Genomic DNA, 21,996 nt, shown 5'->3' with positions numbered 1-21,996 from the left:
TTTAGTATGAACATGAAAGGTTCGCAAGTCTTTATGCTAGCAGCAGTCAGAAATCAAAAGTATATGTTGGAAAGTTGTGTTTGAACACCCTGAAAATGGTTTGTTGGAAGTCAGTTGTTTGTGAATTCATACTGCTTTTAATATTTTCAATCACTGAGTGTTTTCCTTGACACCGTGGCACCTATCATGCCCAGCCTTCCCAGGGTACAGAGCAGGAGAAAATGGATTATGCCCTCAACAATAAGAGGCGAGTCATTCGACTGGTTCTGCAGTGGGCTGCTTTATATGGAGATTTACTACAAGAAGATGAAGCAGCAATGGCCTTTTTGGAGGTATAAAGCAATTGTATCATTCTACTGAAAAGTACCTATTGATCAAGATAAGCTGAAAGCCTGTTCCTGGTCTGTAGAATTCTGTTGTGAACTGAAGAGAAGTGGGTCATTTCAAAGTGCAAACTTGTAACTCGGTTTTCTTGGTGTTAGCTGCAGACAGTATACACGCTACAACAGTGCTCAAACCATTGTCAGCCTCTGGACCTCTGAAAATACCTGCTCTGGCAGATCCCTTTCAAAGCACTGCATGGGTAGATTGCTTTATAGCAATAGATGAATTTACTTTTTTTAGTATTTTCTTGTGGATAATTCAGAGGCTCTACAAACTGAACTGGGAGGCTGTTTATGTCTGCCTGAGGTGTGCCAGGAAGGAGCTGGAAGATTCTTACTCTACAAATTAAAAAATCCTTTCCATTTGAATGAAAGCTGTATTGCAGCTATTGGAACTTAAGATCTTTGTCTTCAGAACCCATCTGATCCCTTGAAATCCTTTAATTCCTCAGACATTGGTTGTAACGTCTTTGTGGTAGATACCATATCCTTGTATTTCCACAATAAGATGCACTGCCAATGTCACGTTAAGTTGTTGTGATTGCTGTTATTATTATATAATGTGTTTATGGATCACAATCCCATATGTTACTTGCTGAATGGAAGCTCATGCCCCAAAAAGCTTAAAACTGAATCTAAGTGTTAGCAGAGGGGAATAGAGAGGGACCTTAATTATGACAAACATATATAATAGCAAGCCCATATGGGAAAACTGTTCATAATAGACAAGCTTTGGAGACAAACATAATGTCTTTCATTAGTCCAGAAGTTAAAGGACAATGACTAGTTGCAAGCACATAGGTCCTTCATTGAGTCAATTTTATGTAGGTATGGCAGGAAGAGGTTTGGTTAGGATTGAAAGGAGGGTAATATCATAGCAGACTGGAACAGCTGAGAGTCAACAACTCAGTAGCAAATGAACCACCAAGGACTACAACAACAGTGGCTAAAAGAATCTGTTGTGCCAGATTACTTGTGAATTTTCTTTATCCGTGATAGTCTGAAAATGCAGTTTTTGCACAAGCAGTCGGTGGTTACACAGTGAGCTAAGGAGCCTCATCAGGCTTCCCTTCTGCATGTGGAACTCTTGCTTTAAATCAGCTGGAGATAAACAAGTAGAAGTAATAGAGGGTTGGGCCCAGCATGTGTTCCTCTATGCCGATTATCATTCTTTATAATCATTAAGCTATCAGATGTCATGTCATAATCCTCTCTCTGAGTACTGCTCATTTACCCCTATAGTTATTTAAAGACTGTTCTGTATCATTTACAGGAATTTTATGTATCTGTATCAGATGATACTAGAATGATTGCAGCACTGAAGGAGCAACTTCCAGAGCTAGAGAAAATTGTAAAGCAAGTGTAAGCACAGTTTTTGCTCCTTTCCTCCCCTTGCCCTTTTTCTCAGTAAATAGATGAAGAAAATGTATTACATAGTATTAAAAATCTGTCCTATGAATGGCACTCAGTCACACAAGACTGAATGTTTGCATGCAAGCTGGTTTGGATGAATGTCTATGTCCCTCTCTTCCACATCATTCTTGCAAACACCAAACATTCATTAAAAGGTTGACAGAAGGAACAGGAAATTATATACACACTATTCAAACTGAACTGAATGCTCATTTCATGCTTACATGGACTTTATATAGTATTTTCTTTGCCTTTGTTGTAAATTAACTATGGTATCATCTAGTCACCTTTTTCATATATGCAAACATTAATAGTTTTATATTGTAGTTTGACAAGTGGTCCATGATCTATAGGTGATTTTGTAAACAAAATCTTTTAGGTTATATTAAATTACATATTCTATGCTTTACCTTTTTATAGTTCTGAAGAACCCAAAGCACCACAAAAGAAGGTAAGATAATTTATTTGCCTCTTTTCTAGATTTAATTTAGAAAATTTAGCTTTAGCACAGCAAATCCACAAACATCTGTTCAGTAATCATGGGTATATTAAAACAACACATTGAGAAATAACTTTTAACGTTGTGTCAAATTTCACATTGCTACTCTTTTTCCTGCCATTCATAATAGATCTACTGTAGCTCATGTCTACCCTATAATGTTTCTTTTCACATTAACGTGAATCCTGATGATTCATTTTCAGCACAAAGTTCTTCTGCAGCTGTTCAACACAAGCGATGACAGAGCGCAGAAGCGCCAGCCTATCAGGGGCAGCGATGAAGGTGAGCTCCTCTGCAAAGTTTTATAGAGCCACTGAGATTTGGAGTAAATTTGTCTCTCTCTCAAAAAAAAAAGGTCTAAAAATAAAGAGAAGTACCTACTTAGAGTTTTGAAGCCTGGCCTGAAGCAAACTGCTTTTGCTATCCAAACATTCTCCATCATTGCTTTGAAGTGCTCCTTGTCTTTTCCCTTAGTTACTTGTGGTATCAAACACTGCGCTTCTGCAGAGGAAGATGTGAAAACTTTTAAAATAGAGAATGAACAAAACAGGGAAGAACCGGTACAGAGAGTGTCCATGCGGGTAACGGCAGCGTAATAAATAGTGGGTGCTGAAGGTCATGTTTGAGCGTCTGTCTCCCCTGTGCAGTCTGAGCTAATATGTACAGCTGTTCCTTTGCGAGATAGGAGTGGAGCAGATAATCATGGCGTGGATCTCTGCCCTGTGGCACACAGCCTAAAGACAAAATCTGTTGGTGTGCCCTATTGCTATTGTTTGATTCTCTGAAGAGATTAAGGTAAAATTTACTGCAGTGTATCAGAATATAATTTTCAGTTGTACTGGCTTTTCATATTGTCCTTTTCATCAGGCAGGTTAAAGTACTGTTATGTGAACAAAATCCTGAGCTCTGCTGATGAGATCTGTTCATTGTAAACAAGATACATGCCCCTTAAAGCTCAAATCTGAGGATTTCTTTGCAGCTGCTAGGGCCAGTTTCTCAATGGTTGTTTTGATGTATCTTCATCACAGAAAACAGCTTCTGCTTCAAGGCGTTTGATATTAAAGGATAGCTCTTGCTAGTGAACAACCGTAAAAATAAAAGGAACAGAATGTGACGTCATGTAGCTGAGAAAGCTGGTGGCATAAATCAAACCAACAGAAAAGCCATTTGAAAGACTGGAAGTAACAACGTATGAACAGCAGCCACCCTGCCAGGCGTGCAGCTTCTGTTGTCCCTGTCAATGCTACCTCCAGGTCTACAAAGTGTGAAGCATTTGCTGCTGCCAGGGGAACTGGCAGGCACCAGCTGCCCCTTTTGTATGGCTGCACCTTTCCCACTTGCAGGGCAGGCAGCACACTGAACATGACAATCCATGGACACCTATAACCCCAGGGACTGCTTGGCTTGGCTTGACAGCTGAGCTGAAGGAGTATTTTCCTAACTTCTTCTGTCTTAAATTCATGTCACTTCAGGCTGCCTTGCATTTTGCAGGCTAAGATGCTATCATGTTGATTTCTAGGCAGCCAGAGGCTTGGGTTCACTTGTCACTCCGTGAGCCACTTTGTACGGTACACTCAAGTGTATTCTTATTGTTAGAGTATTTGTCTTCCTAACCTACAACATTCTTGATTCATCAGTTTTGTACTTGCTTGTAACAAACAAGTTGCAACACACTTTGGTTTAAGTTCTGATTGTAACCAAAACTATTTGAAAATCTATTTTGTAAATATGAAAAGTATTTTGCTTAATTAAGAGAGTTTAGAGCCAGTTTTCCTGACTCTCGAAAAGAAGGGTTGATTTAAAATATTGTAATGTCTGGAATATAACAAAGTGCCAGATTAAATTGACATCCATAAATAATGTAGCAATACTGAAACACTAGTACTTCATGGTTTACTAAAAGCTCTGGAAAATCAGAGATTTCTGTACTAGAACATCTGAGGAATGGGGAGCTATCAAAACTGTTGTGATTTATTGTTGCATTATTTGTTTCATTTGTGAGAAGTGTTACTGAAGTGAAAGTAATTCGTACAGTAAAGCCTTCGTGATTGTGACACATGGCACACACAGCGCAATCTTTTTTTCTTTAGTTCTGTTTAAGGTGTACTGCATAGACCAAACCTATACCACGATCCGGGTGCCAGTGTCTTCCTCTGTGAAGGAAGTGATCAGCGCAGTAGCAGATAAGCTGGGTTCTGGAGAAGGCCTCATCATAGTAAAGATGAGCTCAGGAGGAGGTACTGTATTTGCATCATCTTAAACACTTCTCAGGGTGAAGCAGAATGTCAGGAGGAATTGAAAGACTAAATCAGTCAGGGCTTTTATATCTATGTGCTTGTTCGGCTGCTACACAAATTCTGTCTTAGAGGCAAATCCTTTCCCTACTGCAGGCACAGACTGAAGCTCACATAGGGGACAGGCAAAATTGAGAAGTTTGTGTATCTGCATGTTAGAGAGCTGAGTTGCCCCAAGTTTCCTTCACTATAAGAATTGTAAGAATTTTTAACAACAGAAATAGGAGGTAGTAGTGGATAATGTCAGGCTAGACATATGGATCAGCAACAGCAGAAAGCAGTGCATGGAGACGTTCCAGCAGTGGTCACTACCATTCTGGCTGCTCTTTCCATGCAACTGAGTGCCAAGCCCGCTGACCTCGTGCTGGCACAGAGTGAAGAGTCAGCCCCTCGCTGTAGGCTGTGGAAATGGGAGAGTAACTGCAAGGTGACTTTGGCTGGAGAATTGGTGTTGCTGAAGCTCTCTGGTTGAATATGACTGTGTGGACACACACAGAGCTAATGAGAGCTGTGTTGGAAGGCATTTTTGCAAACAGTGATGCCTGCCAAAACCAGCTCACTTCCTGAGAACTGACACCAGGCGGCTCTATTTTTTGCAGTTGCAGCAATTTTTTATTGTCAGATTTGCTGACGGCCAGCGCGTGCTGGAAGAGACTCTTTTGTAAGTTACTTCATTATCTTTTTTTTTTACCTGTGATGTGATGCAGTTTTAGAACTGCTGTAATGAGATTTGAATGCAGTTGCATTTCATCACCTCCTTTTGCACTTACTATCTTCCAAGGCAATTTCTATTAAGAACAGCTCTCCAAATGCTTACAGCTCAGAGAAGAAGAAATGGAGTCCCTAATTATGGCTGATTTTTTTAGGCAGTTTCTGGAGGTGGCAGCACAGGCGTCTTCACCTGTCTGTACACTTTGGAGCTGGGATTCTAGTTTTGTATGCCAGTCCTATAGGAGACTGGTTTGGGCTGAGCTTGTCTTCAATAAAGAGGACCTTGTTGTCATCTATTTTGTATCCTGGACATTGGTTTACTGTGCAAAATTTGTTCCCAAAAAGTGTAATCTATTGGATCAGCCCTGCTATAAATTCTACATATGTGTAATAAACAATCTTTTGTTTCATGTTTACAGAAAAAGTTGTGCTGAAACCTCATGATGTTTCAGTGTTTACAACCCTCAGTGTGAATGGACGGCTGTTCGCTTGCCCACGTGACCAGTTTGATTCATTGGTACGTATGTATGTATGCAGGTCTCAGAAAGTGCAGTGCTTCAGTTTATTCAAACACTTGGCTCTTTTTGTTTTATCAATACTTTTGGTAGAAGCTAGTGGAAACATTCACAACAAAGGGCTTGCCACAGTGCTATGGAATTAGCCTTGAAATTGAAGGTAATGTTATAATTTCCTAAATTAGAGCAGAAATCCATCTGATCCATATGACAGTACTTGATCCCAGTATTCTCTGTGTCACACTGAGCATGTAGAAAGAGCTGAATATTGCCACTAAGACATGCATTCTGATTACAGAATTATCTCCTCAAGGCCCAGGGGATATATTCTTGACGATAGATTAAAGCGTTCAGGAGACTTGATTCCAACAGTAAATTCCTTAAAATCCTTTCTTTCTCAGCCACACAAAACACTGTGTCAAAATCTCAGATTATTCTAAGAAGAATCATAGAAAATATTCCTGGTAGAAAGACTGGGTTTTCTTAAGTAGAATTGCTCCTAAGTACTTACAGTTTATACAGTAATTCTAACGATCTCCATGGGGTCTGCTTTTATAGAGTTTGATTTGACTGTACTTTTTGCTCCTTTTATTTCATTAAAAACAAATGTCATTGCCAAGTCATGTCAGCATGAACTCTATTACTCCTAGCCTTGTTTCAGCCTCCTGTATGCTTTTAACAAGCCACTTAGTATGTATGCCTGATTTCTTTTATAGATATGGTAAAAATCTATGCTTTGCCGCTGCTTTCAATTTAGCAACCAGGGAATGCACATCCAGCATACTGTAGTTCCATGCAGAGATACCTCTTGTTCAGTTTATTAAATTCTGGTGTTCCCTTAAGGTTAATTATTCCTGCCAAGTAGATACCCCCATGGGGCATGCTTCTCTAAAGCAGGGGTGTTGCATCACTACAACTATGCTGGGTACTTTTGTACGGCCCTGCGTTGTCTGTGTAGACATACCTTTGGCAGCAAATTGTCATGACTTTCTGTGCCTTTTCGCCTGTGCTATTTACCATGGATCAAGTGCTCAAAATGCCACAGGGAGCTCTAAGATACAGGGCTGCAGTGTGCTTGTTTTCATCAAGTGGGCTGACTTCAGTAGGAATTAGGGAGAAACACTCAGCACCTTAAAAAAGGTCCTCAGCACTGCATAACAGAATAGATCTCCTTATCAGCTGCATTTTTTCAAAGAGGTATACACAAACTGAAAAACATTACAACCTTACCTCCCTCCCAGTTTAATCCTTTCACATTCCAATTTCTGGCTGCTGCCTGCGCATGTGCATCTATTCACATGACACTTGGTAGTTCCCATGTGAAAATTGTTCTGGGTGAGATGAATTTTCAAATATGCAATCAGTTTACATCTAAGTGCTTCTTTCCTAACCTTAGAAAATATGTGTTTGTTATGGTAACAGCTATGTTGTGTTTGTGTCCAAATAGGGGAAAAAAGCCCTCTTTCAGTCCATGGGCAATTCTCTTGCCACAGATTTCCACAAATGAGGATTTTCTAGACAAAACTGTTGTACTTTTAAATCACATTCTGTCTTAAACTAAAGATATTTTGTATTTGTGCAAATCCCAATTCAGGACAGTCTTCAGGCTGTTGTAAGACTGATGGTTTTCCTGATGTTTTAGTTGATACTTTGCTTATATACATCATTTCTTAAAATTCTAGATAGAGCTTTTAAGGTAATAATGCCTGTGATTCAGTTTGGTTATTTTTAATTAGTTTGTATTATGATGAGATTTGGAAGACAAGTTTTCCCTAGAGAACTCCTAGAGAAGTTCCTACCTACTGTATGTTATTAAGAAAGTGACTTGATGTATTAATTCAGTCAGTTCTTTTTCTATTAGCAATATAATGTTTTTATATAAAAGGAGATTCATTCAGTAAGCTCATTTTTGATATTGCGGTATGTAAATGTGGTCTGTTAATCTTGCAGATTCTGAGTTTGTACTCGGAAAGGAGCTTGTTGACAGTTCCCTGCTCTGTAATTATCTAACAAAGACCCTGTGAGAAATTGCGAAGGAAACTTGTCAGTGAAGTCTACTGCCCTCTCCTGGAAACAGAGCAATTAAAGTGTGGGCTCACAGGGAGCTTTACTGATGTAATGCATTTGAATTTGCAAGAGGCCTGTTAGTTGGCCATTTAGCAGAGCTGGTTCAAACACTTTGACCCTAACAGATACAACAGAATATATCAGATCTGACTTGATTTCAAGCCATGTTTTAAATATCTCTCCTTAAGATTTACTTGTGTGCAAAACTATAGATCACGTCTTATTAATGGGGTGGTATGGAAGTGTCTTTCAAAAATGTTTTATACTTGAATGATTTAAGGGATTCTTTCTCGCAAGACTGTGTGCATGTAATTGGCATAGCCAGGAGTTTTGCAATCACAAGGCATGCATCCCTGCACTGTCAAAGAGAAAGTATGAGGTTTATTTTATAAATTATTAGAAGAACTTGCAGTCACTGCAGATTTGTGAAATATGGCAGATGTAATAATTCTCATCATTAGAATAAATAATTTGCAAAAGAATTTGGCTTGAGCTTTGTGTCCTAATTATTTCTGTATGTGAAAAAGGAAACTGGTAACAAAAGCTTTGTGGAAAGACCTGTGCTTCTAAACAAACAGACATGCTTTAGTTAGCACAACGTGTATTGAAGTATTTATTTCTGGCTTCAAATTTTAGAACAATGCTAAAAATAACACACTGAGAACAGTCTGTTTTATTTCCTTGCAGTGCCTCTGAAGAGCTTTCAGAATTTTCCTAAATATCCTGTGCATAGTGGGTACTGATTTTGTGCAGGGCTTCTCATTTCCTAATGCCAGCCTATGGTTAAAAGCAGATTTCAGTTTTTGTATTAGAAACATACTTAGGAAAGTGGTCACAACTTTATGAAAGAAAAGAACCAGTCATGTAATTTAGTATTTCTAAAGTATTTTTATACCATTTTTCCATTTGTAGGCACCATTACCAGAACAAGAAGGACCATCTGCTGGTACAGTGGGAACATTTGAACTGATGAGCTCCAAAGACTTAGCACATCAGATGACAATTTATGACTGGGAGCTCTTCAACTGTGTGCATGAGGTATGAGGATCTATCTGTTCAGCAGATTAGAATCTGGGAGAAAATGTTTAACTGCACATTGTAGGTTTGTGTGTTACTTGCAAAACTTTCTCTAAGCTTGATATTCACAAATACTACAATAAAGCCACCTACAAGTTTGGGAATTATAAAGCATTCTTAATTTTGTAGGCAGAATCCTAAAATAAAGTTAAACTTCTCCTGAACATGTGCTGTTTATTGGATTACTTTTGTATGTTTTAAGATATTAACCTATTTATAAATAGTCTATAGTTATGCTTTTAGTATGCCTCAGCTATTGTCTACTGGATTTGTAACCCAAATCCTGTCATCTGTACAGCAATAAACATGAACTGCAGAGCAAATTTCAGACTAGATACTTACCTGCTCATTCTTAGCCTCTTTCCTCTGTCCGAAAGATGAGATTTCTGCAAAAATAATCCCAAACTGTTTTTTTTTTCTAGCTGGAATTGATCTATCACACTTTTGGAAGGCACAATTTTAAAAAGACCACAGCAAATCTGGACTTGTTTTTGAGAAGATTTAATGAAATACAGTTCTGGGTGGTCACTGAGATTTGTCTTTGCTCTCAACTCAGCAAGCGTGTTCAGCTGTTAAAGAAGTATATTAAGATTGCAGCCCAGTAAGTATATAATTGTCTGTGAGCTGGAAATGAGATTCAGTATAATAAATAGTTGTTATTTTTCTCTTTTATTTACAGACAACCACAAAGAGTAAAGGTTAAAATATCCTCTGTTTGCTAATTCTGTCCATTTCATTAGAGGACTGTATGGAACCTTGTTAATATATATTCTTCTTTCTAGTCCTGCTCTCCATTGTTCCTTGACCTGTGATCTAGGGCCATGTTTTCAAATCAAATTTGTGAGTAGATACATTTCAGTTCATTAGGAGAATCCTCCATTTACCCTTACATGCATTAGCAAATATTAATATCTGAATTAGTAAATATTAACAAAACCGAGCCTTAGTTTTCCTGAGAACAGAAGTATTTCTGGTCCTGTTCAGGAAAACCATCCTCAGAATTGCCCCAAATCGGAAAACCAAGAGTGGAGAGCAAAGAGATGTTGTACGGGGATGATAAGGCTCGTGTTAACTTTCATTCTGCTTGGGATATTTTTCTAATACTTTTGTTTAAAAATGCAACAATATGAGTGTTGTCTTTTGTTACTAACAGCTACAGGTTTTTATCAGTATTACCCTCTTCTCTCAATTACAGTTTGTGGTGTGTTTATCACATTCCTTGCTGTCTGAGCAAACAGTTTGCTGAGGTGTGCAGTGAGGAACTGCCACTTTAAGTGTTTGTAACTCTGGGCATTGTGACCAAAGGCCTTCAGGCAGTTGTACCAAACAAAGCAGCTATTACTCGCAGTTAAACCAGGAGTTTTAACATTTTTGCATTGTTAAATGTGGTTGTGTGCAGGAAGAGATTACTTTTAGAGCTGTGATGCCAACCTCCTGTCAATTACTAATTCCACATGGCTGAAATCAATGGTCTCATTGAAACTCGGCATCATCGTTCCTGCCTCCTCTGGGAATGGCTTCGGGCCCTCCCGACAGGTTATGGTTGGTGGAAGCTGACCATTTTTCACATCTAGTAGTGGGCATGTAGGATCAGGTTTACATTTGGAACAGAGGACAGAATTTACCTCTTTAGTTTCTAAAAATACATATACTGCATATTCCATTCTCTCATTCCAGGGAGTGAGCTGCCCGTGTGGCGGCTGCATCCAGGAGAGGGCAGTGGCACCCACACACTGACGCCTCGGGGTCTTTTCTAAACTGAGAGGCATGAAATGGGAAAACATTGAAATGTGGTAAATTAAACTACAGTAGTAATTTCCATAAACACTTGAAATCAAGTATCCTAAAAATTACAGTTAAATATCTCCTTAATAAACCACCCTAGCTTGTGGATTCCTCAGTGTCATGGGTTTAATCCTATGCTATTTACAACAGCTTGACAACCTCCTGTTTACTTCCATGTTTCTGGTATCACTACAATGCTAAAAATAAGTAGCTAAAAGCGGTCTGCTCTGCTGAGTTCTCTTTGTCTCCTAAAAGCAGAGAAATCCAAAGCACAAGATTTTCCTCTGCACAAACGGAGTGGGCAGGTTTAATTGCAGCCACTGGAAAGGCGCTGGGAAGTTTTACCAGACTGCTGCCCTCCGTGCAGGGCTGCCATGGTAACAGGTGCTGCAGCCTGCGGTAAAACAAACACAAAGTGCACCCAAGTTAGAGGGGAGAAAAAGCCAAGGAATTGGATCAAAAGGCCTTGAAGCAATATCTTTGAGGAAGTTTTGCTTGTGAAGATCCTTGAGACCTAATGAGAACTTTACCCTACCTGGAAGTACTAGACTCATTAGAAAAGTGTCCAGGGAGAACAGCTCAGTGCTGCACTATTAATCTTAGGCATGACCGGCAGTAACGAGATGCCTTGCACGTACTTATTTTCAAAGATAACTGTCACTGAGAACCCTGTTTCAGCTCTGTGACTGGGGCTCAGATGCCATTGCAGAAGGCACATAATTTTGTGTCTGCCACCCCGCGCACCCTGTGATGTGTGCTCCCTGCCTGCGCAGGCAAGCGCGAGGCCAAGTGTGGGCTCCAAGCTCTGTGCATGCGTGCTTTCAGTTCCAGGAGCGCTGTTGCCTTTGCATCTGCTAGGAAAGGATGTAGAGGTTACTGGGTTCATCTCTTTTCTCCAGCCACTGTAGGATTAAACTTTCAAACAAAGGGGAGAAGTGAACTATATTTGCTACAGTGAGTTCTTCCCATGTTGAATTAAATTAGAAAGGCCTTCTAGGCTGTACTTGCACATACACTTATGGATATCCACAAACCCAGTTTGTGTGTATTTCCTTCTTGCAGATATACTCACAAGCTACTTAGAAGCCTTCTTGTGCATCACTATACTCAGACACTTTCAGTCAGTTTTTGAACATAATTCTTTCCATACACATGCATATGTTATAAGGCCAAGGAGCCTGTAAGAAATTTTTGAAGGGTGTGTGTTTACAGATAAAATGCCAAGATGAATAGGCTAATCTAAGTAGTGGGAGATTTTAATCACATTTGTGTCTGTGTTGGAGACAAGAATGTGTGCATATGTATGTGTTCACAGTTCATACTAAAATAGAAGATTTTTCTGGTACAGTCCATTTTGGGAGGGAGAGGGACCTCTGCTCTGAACACACTGGTGCTTTGGAGGATCCATTTTGTGATATTTTACAGGCAGCATAAATGCAGTGGACCCATGCAGAACTGCTTCTACCACCTTTACCTGGAACTGAGCTACTTAGTGCCTGTAGAATTTACAAAATATTTGGTGTAGAATGTCATACATCTAGATGGACTTTATCAGGGACTTTGTCAAATTACATTGCTTAACAGGGTATTTGGCAAAACTTTTCCTTTTTAAAATGAAAGATAGATTCAAATTACATATTGCAGGTACATTTGCAGCTGCCTACTGTTTGAGCACTACTGTTCTGTGGTACTAATTTATTTTTACAGTGCCACAATTGTCACTGTCTGTGGACAGATACCTGTTTCTGGATTTAGTTGTGCCTGGGAAAGAGGTTATCACTGACAGCCTATCCTGGCTGCTTTTCATCCATTTCTCCCCTCAGACCCACTAATAAGGCACTCCCTGACCGGTTCTAGTCAGAATAAATTGAGGTACGTTTACCATTTCAGCTTACTTTCACTAACCTTGCTCACTGTCCTTAATCTGATGTGGGAGAATTTGTATGAGCAGCTCTGCCAGAAGATCTGAGGAGGCAGCAGTCTCCAACAGATGGAGTGTCGGATGGGAAAGATCATTTTTTTCACATGCTCAGTGTTCACACAGTGCAGACACAGGTGAGGCCCAGATCTAAAGGATTCACCCACTCAATACATCGAGTCTGATGAAATGGAGGGACAGGAAGAACAGAATAACAATAGGGTGATGTGGCGATTATGGAGCTGGACAGTAGGGTGTGATGATTGTACTAACTTTGTCTGGAGCTGAGGATGTCTCAGAGGAGCTAAGAGCTTCAGTGACAAAAAAAAAATCTGAGAATCATATCTTGAATCTTGTGAAAGTTTTCTTGGTAAACAGTGAAAAAAGCAGAGGGTGAGGTTCTGAAATCAGATGTTGGCAAATCAGTTGTCAAAACAGCAAATTATTTGCAGGAACCCAGTGAGACACAGATTTATGAGGTAGAGGTTTTGTTCTCTCACTTCCCTTCCTGTTGAGTCAATGAGCCACTTGATGCGGTCCCAGCTGAGCAGCTGTCTGGGCTGTTCCTGTCAGACTGTGTCTGCTCCTGTATATGGTGTATTGGATCTTCCATACTACTCAGTTACATGTTCCAGTTTTTCCTGATTGGTAACAAATTTCTCCTTTGCATTAGGGATGAAGCGTGACCTAGAGCTCTTAGTGCGCAGCACCTCTTTAATGATGTTGGTAACAGGTGGCAGTGCTTTGCTTGAAACATCCTAAAGAGTTCCAGAATCTACAAGTTAGAAATCATGTACGGCAAGAGAGATCACTGACACACAGGCATCTCTAGACAGCTGGTCTTCTCCCTTTAAAAAGACTCAGTGCCCCTGTAAGCTTCAATGGAGATCATTTAGGGACAGCTTCCAACATTCAATGGCTCTTCAGAAGCTGTCAGCAAGTTCTGCAGCAAATGAGGCTGTAAACCAGTTGCTTCCACTGTTTCTGCTATTCCCTAGGACTGAATCAAGCCCAGTTTCAGGTTTGTGTTTCTGGGTGGGGAGGAACTTCAAAGACTCCTTTAATGTCCTGGTAGAAGCTGGCACCCAGTGAGATGGAAGCAGGAGGTGGGTTTAGGAGGGAGGGGAGAGGAGCCTCCGGAGCGTGGGGATGCCTCACACGAGGGTGCAGCGCTGTGCCGCAGGCACACTGGCCAGGGCTCCCAGATTCACTCACAGCTGCGTGAGATGCCTGGGTTCAGCTCTCTCCAGGTTGTCATGTGTACTTTGCTCTGACTGACACATACAAATTAAAACCTGGCCCTTTGTGTTTCAGCTGTAAAGAATACAAAAATCTGAATTCCTTTTTTGCTATTATTATGGGGCTGAGTAATGTTGCTGTGAGCCGTCTCTCGTTAACGTGGGAGGTAAGTCTTACCTAAAATTCAATTCCAAGATGTTTGACTGGGATTTGTGCTTTTAGTTAGCAAAAACATGATTTGGGTCTTTATTATTGATAAAAATAGATGTAGTAATGCAGCTCCTGAGCATAAGCCTTTACCTAAGGCTGACAATTTTCATTAGTAAGGCAGTATACACATAGATGTTTTGAATACTCACAAGCAGTTAACAAGAGTGACAACAGCAGCTTCTGTTGATGAGCTGAACCGCCCAACAGGATGAATTGGCCGGTTACGCTCTTACATCAGCCCATCCTCTGACTTTACTGATCATGCCATAGATGCATCTTCAAAATCCATCCTGTATTTATATTTATTATTTTCTGATCTCCATATGGACTCTATTGATCTATTAAAATGTGGGTTTGTCCTCACTAGTTCTGGTCTTCTCTCTGACGTGCATTCCCCGGCTTACTGTTAATTTGGTCTTCATTCTCAGAGCTTCCACCTTGTTCTGTGGCTTTGCTCTTTTGTATGCGAGTACACAAAAAGGGTGCAATGTCCAGCAGGGTGAGGTAGTAAGCACATGTAGCCACTAAGAATGTGCTGTTTGTCAAAAGCAGTGCAGATTTGAATGTGAATGTATTTTATTCATTAGAAATTCTAAATAGTTAGCATGACCAAGGCCATTGGTGCAACTGAGACCAAAATTTGAACATCTTCAAAAAAGTGCTCTGAGACAGATCAGACTAACACATCTGAGGAGACATCAGCCCAACCTTCAAAAGTACCTGTTGCAAGCGGTGTATACAATTGGTGCTAAAGGTAGATTTGCAGATCAGGTTCTCAAATGAATGACTCCTCATTTGTGGCTTCTGAGAGGAATAGTTGGGAGAGTGGAGACAGTAGAGGGATAGTATGAAGAAAGAAGAGAGAACTGAATGTATATGCTACATACAGTAATCTGAAATGGGCACAGGGTGTGAGCTGGAGGGGCACAGATCATTAGTAGGTGTAGTTCAGGGAAATGTTATCGCACTCTGGTTCTGTAGGTCAGTCAGTTTATCAAGAGAATCTCTTCTGCTTGATTTTTAGCCAGATATGCATCTAGAATATACTTAAAAACAAACATATCAAGACCTGATTTTTGCTATATTATCATGCATTTACATTAGTTGCATGCACAAATTAGGTATTTGCAGGTGCAAATGTCCAATTATACCACTTATTTCACAAATACCTAATCTGCATGCATATGCAAACTAGGCACACAGTTGTTCACACACATCATTAAAAATTAGGCCCTTGCTGTGGCACAGTGTAAATATCTTGCTAGGGTACACACTCCAAATGTAGAAAGTATTGCAAAAAATCATTTCTGCACTATGAAGTCTCTATTAATTTTTAATGTTACCTGCTGCCAATAGTAGTCTGATTTAATCAGCAAATATAGAGAAATTTCTTACTAAAACCAGGAAGCTGACATATTCTGAGTGTGCATAAAACATTACTGTGATCTCTGAAACTAATTTATAACATACAGTCTTTACAGGAAAATTATTTAATTTGTGCAACATAACATGAGGAGGAAAGAAAATGTTTAGTAAAGCCCATCTCATCCCAGTCACTGCATGATCAACTGGCCATGATTTATTTGTGTAGGTATGATGGACGGAAAAACTGTTCATTAATTTATACCCTAGAAAGTGGTAGAGGCCCTTGGCTGCTGGGCATGTCCAGATTTTGAACAACAGTTGGTGATACATCAGCATGAACAAAAAACCATACAAACAAACAAAAAAACCCCACAACCTGGAAATGCCCAGGCATGGATTTGGATGTTGCAAGGGCCGTTCATTATATGTATGAATAATTAAGCTGAGCTACCCCTATGCAAGCTGTGTGTAAATTATATTTTCAGGTAGGCTATAATCAGGAATGTTCTGAAACCATTGACTTGAACTTTCACTTACATTCTGAATTCAGTGATCGTGATGTGAGCCAAACAAAAATCCGAACCTAAACATCCCAAAGGAGTAAATTCAAGGTGGGGTTTAAATCAGGATCCAGGTTTCATGGCTGGTCCTGTCTCTATTTATAATCTGGTTGCTAGGAGACCTGTTGTATTTTAGATTAACACATTGTTAGACATATCTGGCAAAAAGAGCACTTTCCTGACTTAGGGCGTCATAGAAGGAACTAGCATTTACAGTAAAATTACCACACAAATTGAATTTAATTAAAGTTTGCTATTTTTGTTTTTATTAACAGAAACTTCCAAGCAAGTTCAAGAAGATCTATGCAGAGTTTGAAAGCTTAATGGTGAATACCAATAGATCCCTTATTCTATGCACAATCTGAGCTAATTCAGTTTCTGAGCAACTGATTTGAATTCCTTGATTCAGAACATTTTATGTGTCCTTGTTTGACTTTAAGAAGTTTATGATCCCATTTTAGAGCTGCTAAAACAAGTATGTATGACTAATAAATTATACTCTTAGGAACCCACTCTGAGAGAACTTATGTACCACTCAAAGTTAATCTGGGAACTCAGGAAAGCTTTATCACATGTTTTCTGATAGTATATATAGGAAATTATATTTTCCAACCTGGATTTTTCCAGGGAATACATTTTAGTGTAGCAATATATGCAAAACTGGATCTGCGGCTGCAGGGAGGGAGGGAAAATGTGTGGTTCCTTTTATGAACCATTCTTTTGTAATCATGTCTTACCTTGCTATTTGGCATGAAAAAGGTTTGTTTAGTGGCTGCATTCTCACCATGTAAGCTGTATGGGAGAATGATAAAAGTTTGCAGATGCACTTTTAAAGCCACAGGAGAAAAGAATGATTTTAATAAATGCCATGACATCTAAGTGAAAACATATACAATATACATATAATAATAATACATATTAGTAATTATTTTATTTCTCTTTTTTCTTAAGGATCCATCAAGAAACCATAGGGCCTACAGACTAACTGTAGCTAAGTTGGACCCTCCAATAATTCCTTTCATGCCACTACTTATAAAAGGTAAGCTTAGATGTTAACAGAATTATTAACTTGAAAGCTCTTTGTCAAATATTTGAAGAACAAGAGTAGCAGCAAGAAAAAGCAAAAATCAATCTCTGTGTGAGATATGATCTTTTTCCATTAGGAAAAGCATGACACAGAGACAAGAAAAACCGCTTTAGTACATCTAAATATCATTCAACAATTTTACTAGTCTCAGAAATGCTGCAAATTAAAAACTAAAGGTTTTATAGCTGCTTTGATTTTCTTAAGGGATAGATAAAATGTTCTGCTGTTTTGCATAGCCATGATTCAGTAATGGGCTTTAATGTGTCTTTTATTTCTATACAGACATGACGTTTACTCATGAGGGAAACAAGACATTCACTGACAATCTAGTAAACTTCGAAAAAATGGTATGTATGACATATTTGAAATGAAAACTTAAAAAGACCTCCCTATTCATCTCTTCAAGAGTGAACTTCTCTACAATGACTTCCAGGGCAGGACCAAGAGCTGGCAAAAATAGTCTGTGTTGTGCACAGCTCGTGGGACCTCTGGGTTTCTGGAAAACCTCAGAGAGGTGGAGAGAAAGCTGCCCGCTGAGCCGTGCACAGCCAGAATGTTTCCTAGGAGAGGCAGCAGCAGTGACAGGAAGCAGAGCTGTTAGACAGGGTCAGTAACAGCTAGTTTGGGACCAAGCTGTGATTTTAACTGCTGTTCCTTCAAACAGGACTGAATGGCCTCCGGCTGGGATAGTTCTGCATTGCTCCTCAGAGAATGAAAGGAGCTTTAATGCAGAACATGCACAACACCTTATATTCTTCTTTCCTTTGACAAGCAAAAAGAGACTTCTCTGACTTGATTGCTTTCATATTGGAAAGGGGAATCAATGACAGAAGGCCAGATTATGCTCAAATTTTATTTAAGTCCTGCACCTAAGCTCTCCTAATTTCAAACACCATTGTCAAAAATTACAGGCAGGCAACTTCCCATGACAGAAATCGCAACAGTGAGAAGCCATTTTCTTGGTTGCTAAAGCCATGTTCTTAAATAATGTTGTTAATGACACCTGCGTCTGAGACCAAGGTTGGCCAAACCCAGCTATGAGCAGCTGCACTGCAAAACCAAACCAGACCTCCTGTTCCTGCAGGAAAGCTCCATTCAGCAGCCATGCTAGAGCATATGTGCTCCGGCACCTGTATCTGCTTGTTCTTAGTACTACAGTAACCAGAACCTCTCCGTGGTTATTTTCACTGCACCCCTCAGGAGTCTGTCTTACCCCTTGAGCACTGATACCACAGAGGGGAAAAAAGGAGGACTTTCAGCCCTTTAGAGAACTTCACAGCAAAGAAATCATCACTCCAAGGGAATTAGTCTGTAACTCCAGGACAGCCTCTGTCTTAGGGTGAAAATACCTCTCTACTAAGATCAGGCTTTTTTGTGGGTGAATAGTAGTGCCAATGCCCAACTAAGGGCCTGACCTCACTTTGCAATAATGACGTTCTGTAATTGCATACACAGACTGCGTTGCCATCTCCTTCTAAAGGCCTTGAGCCTTCTACCTGCAGAAAAGGACTTTTTCCTGGACTGCCTGTTCTAATTAGATAGATAAATATATGTATTTTAGTGTAGACAGTAAATGTTTTGGGAAACACAAAAGGATTTTGGACTTGGCTGGCGCACCTCCAAACCAGGAGGGATGGCAGCTGCATAGCTGTAGCCATGGCTCTGAGGCTGGCTCTGTGTTCTCCACCTCACTTGGCTTCTTACGCTTCCTGAAGAGCCAGTACCTCTGCAGGCCTCAGGCTGCTATTTGTGCCTGATTATGTGTAAAAGTCATTACAGGAGGCAGGACCTTTCTTGTGAGCACTTGCCCATAGACAGAAATTCAAACCAGGCTTGTCATTTAGAAATGGTTCTGCACCATTCTGTACCACAGTTTGGCACTCTCAAGGCCAAGAGTGAATTTTCCAGCAGCTTAAACTGATCTGTATCTAGGCTGCTGCAGGTCTGTCCTTTTCACCCTAGTCTGCACATTGCCTTATCTTCAGAAGTATGTTATCTCCAGAATGTGGAGATAACTAGTAGCAACCAGAAGTTTTAAATAAAATTTTATATGGCATAAATGTAGTATCATCCATTTTGATCAGTAATCTGAGCTTTGGGAATTTCCTTTAGGAGGGGAAAGTGAAGACCAATTAATGTATTTTTGATGCTATATCTTTTTCAAAGAATCAATATGTCTCATGTTCCTCCACAGAATGGAAAGGGAAATGTTTTCATCACTCAGTATTCTAAACCTTTCTTCTGGTGGTGCTCTACCTAAAAGCTCATTCCATTTTTCCTCCAGGCCTTACTACAAGTATTTCTTTTGTGTTTTTAATGTTCTTCACTAGCTATTCTGCATGCTTCTGTGGTATTTTTACTGCTTTTCTCAACCCATTTCTCTTCAAAGCAACATGTATTCAGATTCCACCCACATAATTCACTCAATTCCTAATGTGGACCTGGCAATTTTTAGCTTTTTGCATGTGTCATCAGGTCAAGCAAAGAAGAAAAGCCTACTGTTAAACCTCAGTCGCTTCCGCCTACTTGTGTTAAGCTTACAACTGTCATATCCACATATAATTGCCAGATATTAACTAGTGAAGACAAGACCACTCAGCCAGATAACACTCAGATAAATTCAGCTCTCTTTTACATAAGTATAAACTCAAGGTAAACCTGTGATATTATTCTGCCATTTTCAGGCAAAAAGCAGAAACCAGATTTCCTTACAGGAATCATGTCCTGCCATTTGTTGTTTCTGTCTGTTCGTTCTGCGGCAGGATGTTCTGTCATGAGCAGGTGGAGATACCTCTGAAGAGGTATCTCTGGGAGCCAGTCTTACTAATCTAAAACATCTTCATTCTTTGGAAAATTATTTCCCTTGATCCAGCCTAATTTTGATGCTTGTTGAAGTTTATGAATAAAAATATCTGGGTAGTTGCCGCTGGTGGTGCCATTTGCTGCTGGAGGAGATTGGTCCCTCTGCCTCTCGTGTGAGCACAGTGATGAAACCGAGAACAGCCTCTGGCATCGTGTCTGCATTCTCACCACAGAGCTCTGATCCCGACAGCTGATGTGCTGCTGACAACTTTATTCCTGTAACTGGCAGCCAAAAGCAGAAGTTTGATCTAGCAGCATCTTTTCAAGCTGAAACAGCTACCTTTACATCTTTTATGTTTTCTGATGTTTCTGTTATTATTTATATTAAACAATGCATCTTAAAACAGGCAGGAGCTGTCAGACAGTGTCTGAGCTAGAAGTTCCCAAGTGCCAGAAAGAGCAAGGCCTGGTTTCCCAAACGTTTGTGTTTCATGGCTGCCTGAGCTCTGCTCAGAGCTTTCCTTGTGGCTGGGCCATGTGTGCTTTCTTCATGGCTGGGGAATTCTGTGTGAATAGGCTTTTGTCATAACATAGGAACTCGCACTACAGCCTTTTCTCCGAAGGAGCCAGGAGAAGAGGGCACTTACACAATCTTTCTCTTGTCCACAGCCATCTATTTTCACAGAAAATTGCTAGGAGCTTTCTTATATTTGAAAACTCTGGGTTCTGTTTTTCAAATTTGACAAAATCATCTGGAGAAAAAGGGAAAACCAGACAGATGGTGTTAAATCACATTAGCATAGGGTTCTTTTTGCAAGGGAAGCTAAAAAGGAAAGGGACAGAGTAATTTTTTTCCTGCTATACTTTCCTGTAAATCAATCTTTGTAGAGGTGTAGTGACAGAAACGTGGTGGTGGCAGTGTGGGGGGACATCACTCTGCAGAGCATTGCTGACCTTTGCCTGCTGCTGCCTTTGTAACTGTCTGCTCCTTCTTCCCCATCTCCCGATCCCTACGGATGCCTCTGATTGGGAGGAGGCTGTGAGGAGTGGGAGAGCAGGGGCATCTGGCCAGGGAGGAGAACACCATGTGTGGCAGAGCCACAGCTATGTGTGAAGAGGCAAGTTTATAAGCAAACTCATTTGGTTTGTACAAGATGTGGGCAAACAAATGTGTCAGAAATAGGTATACTCTTCATTTTGCACTGTACTTGTGCTCTTTACTATGCCATTTATTGCACAAAGTAAGGGGGGGATGGAGGAAACAAGCTTTGGTGTTAAAATCCAGTCTGGAACATGTTACTTATGCTTTTGTCAGTATAACTAAATTACTGGTATTAGTACTCTATGTCTTTTGTAGAAGGCTTTGTCTTCAATACCAAACAAGACATGATTTTAGAGAAGTATTGAAGGTCTTTTACTTGTCGCACTGTAAGAAGCTGATGGAGACAAGGTACATGACCTTGTGTGGTAAAAACTACCTGCATCTTTTCTCCACAAGTGAGGTGACAGCAGATGTTAGTTATAAGTGTTGCTTTAGAAGACCCATCTATGTAAAAACTGAAGATATACTTGTCATAGAGGAAGAAGGAATGAATAGGCTTGTAGCTTTTAAAATGCTGTAGTTGTAGTTTGGCAGGTTGAGGACATTTTGAGAGCTGCAAGTAGGTGAAAGATAAAAAAGATGTCAGTAGACAGCAAACGCAATTAGTTGGTGATCCAGAATACACACTTGCCTTTTAGGTCCATTGATGGCCTTCTTGTCAGGTGAAAGAGAGCTCCCAAAGCTGTCAGTTGTATTAGTTCCTATAAACTCTGTATGATTTAGCAGATGCAGGACAACTTACAACCTGCAGCACAGTACTCAGCAATATATAACATTAAAGTGACACTGCTTTTATAGCTATATATTTAGAAAAAAATTTAAAAGCCCTTTCCTAGAATTATGTCTTGCCAGGGAAAGAAGAGAAAGTTTAAAAAGTACTGAGCATGACTCTCCTTAAGGACAGGCAATATTTCATACTCTTGACCACTTACTGATTTACACCTTTTTCAAACCTCAGCTGCATAATCC

General features: G+C 39.9%; 1 protein-coding gene across 1 annotated transcript in view; it reads left to right on the top strand.

The window, feature by feature from the left end:
• The window catches only part of RAPGEF4 (Rap guanine nucleotide exchange factor 4), a gene marked incomplete at its 5' end in the record, with an annotated part of 149,789 nt that overhangs the window by 118,787 nt on the left and 9,006 nt on the right, over positions 1-21,996 (top strand). The window contains 12 exon segments of the mRNA XM_082055080.1: positions 182-332; positions 1,657-1,745; positions 2,217-2,247; positions 2,499-2,577; positions 4,386-4,532; positions 5,720-5,817; positions 8,795-8,920; positions 9,382-9,560; positions 13,977-14,067; positions 16,312-16,362; positions 16,988-17,075; positions 17,406-17,470. Of these exon segments, the coding sequence (XP_081911206.1) occupies positions 182-332; positions 1,657-1,745; positions 2,217-2,247; positions 2,499-2,577; positions 4,386-4,532; positions 5,720-5,817; positions 8,795-8,920; positions 9,382-9,560; positions 13,977-14,067; positions 16,312-16,362; positions 16,988-17,075; positions 17,406-17,470 (1,195 nt within the window).

The sequence above is a fragment of the Streptopelia decaocto genome, assembly GCF_964273445.1.
Source record: "Streptopelia decaocto genome assembly, chromosome: 6".
Classification (NCBI taxonomy): Eukaryota; Metazoa; Chordata; class Aves; order Columbiformes; family Columbidae; genus Streptopelia; species Streptopelia decaocto.
The sequence above is the reverse complement of the archived record's forward strand: the minus strand, read 5'-3'. Positions and strand labels throughout refer to the sequence as shown.